The following is a 3,365-nucleotide window of genomic DNA, read 5'->3' on the forward strand; positions in this document are numbered from 1 at the left end:
GAACTAGTCACACCCTAATATTTATACACAAGATTTATTTTGGAAAGTTTCTAACTAGGTTTTTTTTGTAGTGCTCCCATCAAGCTCTTGTAATTTCTTTTGTGTGCTTCTGTACTCTTTGCAATCCTATGATAACAAAGAACTCGTTGAAGATGTTTCGCTAAAAAGAAGTTGGTTTAATTAGTATCACTGGCATTACACATCTATGTACACACTTTTCTTAGCATCGGCTATGAAGTATGAACACACTTTGCATAGCTTTCCTAACCTTGCAGAGTGCACCGTCCTTAATTTTCTCCGTCTAAATAAAATGTCCAGATTTTAATCATCTGTTTTGAGGGTTGGGCACCTAAAACTGTGCTCACACCGACATGTGGGGCCAGTAGCTTTCCCCTTGTGAAGATCCATGATTTTAATCACCAGCTAGCTAGTCAGCTACTACTCCTGCTGTCCTACGCCGTCCAGCTTCTGGGCAGCAGCGACGTCCGCGGCGAGGCACCGCCGAACATCTGGTCCAGGGCGATGACGACGCCCATGGACAGCGCTGCGCCCATACGGTGGTCCGCCACCACCAGCCGGAACACGTCGTCCCCCACCGACTCCTTCCGCTGCACCTCCGCCGCCGAGGCGCCCCCGCGAGCGTCCCGAACCGCGCAGCTCCGCCGGCCGTACGATCCATCCACCACGTACGCCACCGCCTCGGCATACGACGACGAGGAGGATCCCAGAGGCGTGATGTGCGCGAGCGTCTTGTCGGACGCTCGGCGGTGGAGGCCGACGTGGTGGCGGCGGACGGAGAGAAGCGGCTTCGCCCCCGCGGCGCCTGCGTCGCCCTCATATAGCACCCAATGCTCCGCAAGGCTCAGGCTCAGCTTGATCTTGCGACGTACGGTGAGGAGCGGCTTCCCGGCGGCGTCCATAAGAACAACATCCTCAGCACGGCGGCGGCTTCTGGAGGAGGAACCGTAGCGGTCGACCCGGAAGGCGAGGCCGCCCGTGGAGTCGAAGACGGTGAATCCGTCGCAGTTGAAGAGCAGCGACTTGCGCCACACCGTCAGCACCGTGGGCTGCTGCTGCTCCTCCTCGACGACGGCTCCAGCAGGCGACTCTGGAACGACCACGTTGGGGTGTACCTTTGCCATCTAGTTAGCTCCTCTTTCGTTTCTTTTCTTCCTAGCTTAGATTAGCTCGGTCGATCTGATGTATAGATGTGATGTTTGGAGGTGAGAGGAGAGATGGAGAATGAAGAGAGCAGGGTTAGGCAGGGTGGATTTATATACCAGCTAGGGTCGTTGGACGGTGAATAAGCTGAGGTGGAGCACGCATGCCTTGTCTTAGCTAGGTGGGGATACTTGTCAGCTTAATCGACTTTTCCTCGAGTCTTTTTTGTCACTCCACAATAATGAACCAGACATTGGCACATTTTATCCTTAAAGTTGTGTAACTTGGTCGACCCAGAAATAACAAACGAGTATCAAGAGATAATAAATCTTGTTGTATTCTCTCTCAAAAAAAAAATCCTGTTGTATTCTTTCCCATTTGTTATTGTTATTGGATATGACGGGCCAGGGATCCAGGAATCATCATCAGGAACTAGACGGGCGGCTGGCCGGCCGTGCAAGGAATTTATTCCTGACCTAGCTAGCCGCACCGATCGACTTAATTCGATCACTTTGTAATCTTGTCAAAGTTTAGACTGATAAAGTCGAAACGATATGGTCCATAGTGGAATGCTGCGGCAATGAAGGAAAGTTGTATACCTTGCCTCCAAAGCAAGGGTCCTCAAACATCGCATATACTACCTCCGGTCGAGTTTAATCGACGCGGAGTATAGCGTGATCGAATATGGACCTAGGCAGCCTGCTGCGTCGATTAATTAAGATCGGAGGAAGTATGTAGTAAATTAAGTGACACCGCTTCGGTCAGATACATATGTATCTGTGTAGATATATTTTATATATCTGGAAATTCAATTTGGCTCCCGGGTGCGTATGCTCTCTCTACCCAAAAAGTTGTTTTGAAATGTTAAAAAAATTGACAAAAAATCCTACATGTACATCTTCGGGGTTTTTTACGGTACAATTTACTAGTCCGGCGAAGTAGTATTATTCTGGGCCATTCACAAGGCAACAAAATTGTGTCACGGATTTTGTTTGATCTGTTACTACGTACCTGATCACAATTTGACACTCCGATGTTGACTTACCAATTCTGGTGAGCCCAAGGCCATTTTCTTGTACGCGTGGTTTTAACCGATAAACATCTAGCACCTGCCCAAAAAATATGTGAGCCTAGACCATTCAGATCGGTATTTGCAAGTCGATCTTCTAAGAGCATTTAGCCGCTGCCCCAGTAGCCCACCCCACATAGCGTGCTGGTGTCCAAGGCAGACCAACAAAATGTCTGACGTCTCCTGACTGATCCAAATCAAATGGGGTTTTGAGGGAGCACCGGGCAAAATCCGCTACGAACGCCACGTCGTTTACTTTCGCGAGCCAGGATGGAAACCGACGCCACCTCGTGGATGAAGAAGGATTAGGGGCTCCTGGTGAATAAGGATCGATGACACAGTCCGTGGATCATGGTCATCCTCGAAGAGTTTCTCAATGACATGAGCTCGAGGTTAGCATTGCAAGGTCGGCATGAGAGACGAGCAACTACGTCAATCTTGGCGATGACGATGACATCATAGGTGGAGGCGGGTGAAGACACAAGCGCCAACCATAGAGAAGTCACGGACAAGGAGGAGGAGGTGTTCAACTACAACTGGTTCTACTACTAGTGCGGCGATGACGGGTTTTAGTTAGTCCAGTTTAAGTTTTAATTAAATTTTATTTAAATTTGTAAAATATAACAAAATCTAATTGAAGTTTCCAATCGATTTAAAAAAATCCTATTAAGGGCGCAACTAAGGAGACGCACCCCATGATTTAAAATTTCAATATTTTAACATAAAAATATAATAGCTTGCAACAAAATAGGGTGGCCTGAACCAATAACCATCTGGGTTTAAGTGGGCTACACTTACACTACCACTTAGATAGAACTACATATTCATTGCAATTGATTTCTGATCTATTTTAAACTTTGTTTCGCTAATCATCAATCTACCGAGAATTTCTAAAGACTCAGCCTCTCAGTCGACACCCAAAACCACTGAAATCATGTTAAGACCGTGCGAAAATTAACTGTAGAAGCAAGCAGTACATTGTTTCACTATGTGGAAAAATTATTGTCATTTTGATTACATTTTAGACATGTGAACAAATATACAAGGTTTATCACGTTTTCCGTCAACACTTGGGCACACCATTTAAACTCCCCTTCGTGAGAAACAAACAAGCTAGTATATAAGTTTGTTTTTT

General features: G+C 46.8%; 1 protein-coding gene across 1 annotated transcript; it reads right to left on the minus strand.

Annotated features, from left to right (window-relative positions):
- Nucleotides 1-452: 452 nt before the first annotated feature.
- Nucleotides 453-1,222, minus strand: LOC124651543 (protein LURP-one-related 8-like). The gene has a single exon (XM_047190615.1). The coding sequence runs from the start codon at nt 1,140-1,142 to the stop codon at nt 453-455; it is 690 nt and encodes a 229-aa protein (XP_047046571.1). The 5' UTR covers nt 1,143-1,222.
- Between the last annotated feature and the right edge of the window lie 2,143 nt (nt 1,223-3,365).

The sequence above is a fragment of the Lolium rigidum genome, chromosome 5 (assembly GCF_022539505.1).
Source record: "Lolium rigidum isolate FL_2022 chromosome 5, APGP_CSIRO_Lrig_0.1, whole genome shotgun sequence".
Classification (NCBI taxonomy): domain Eukaryota; kingdom Viridiplantae; phylum Streptophyta; class Magnoliopsida; order Poales; family Poaceae; genus Lolium; species Lolium rigidum.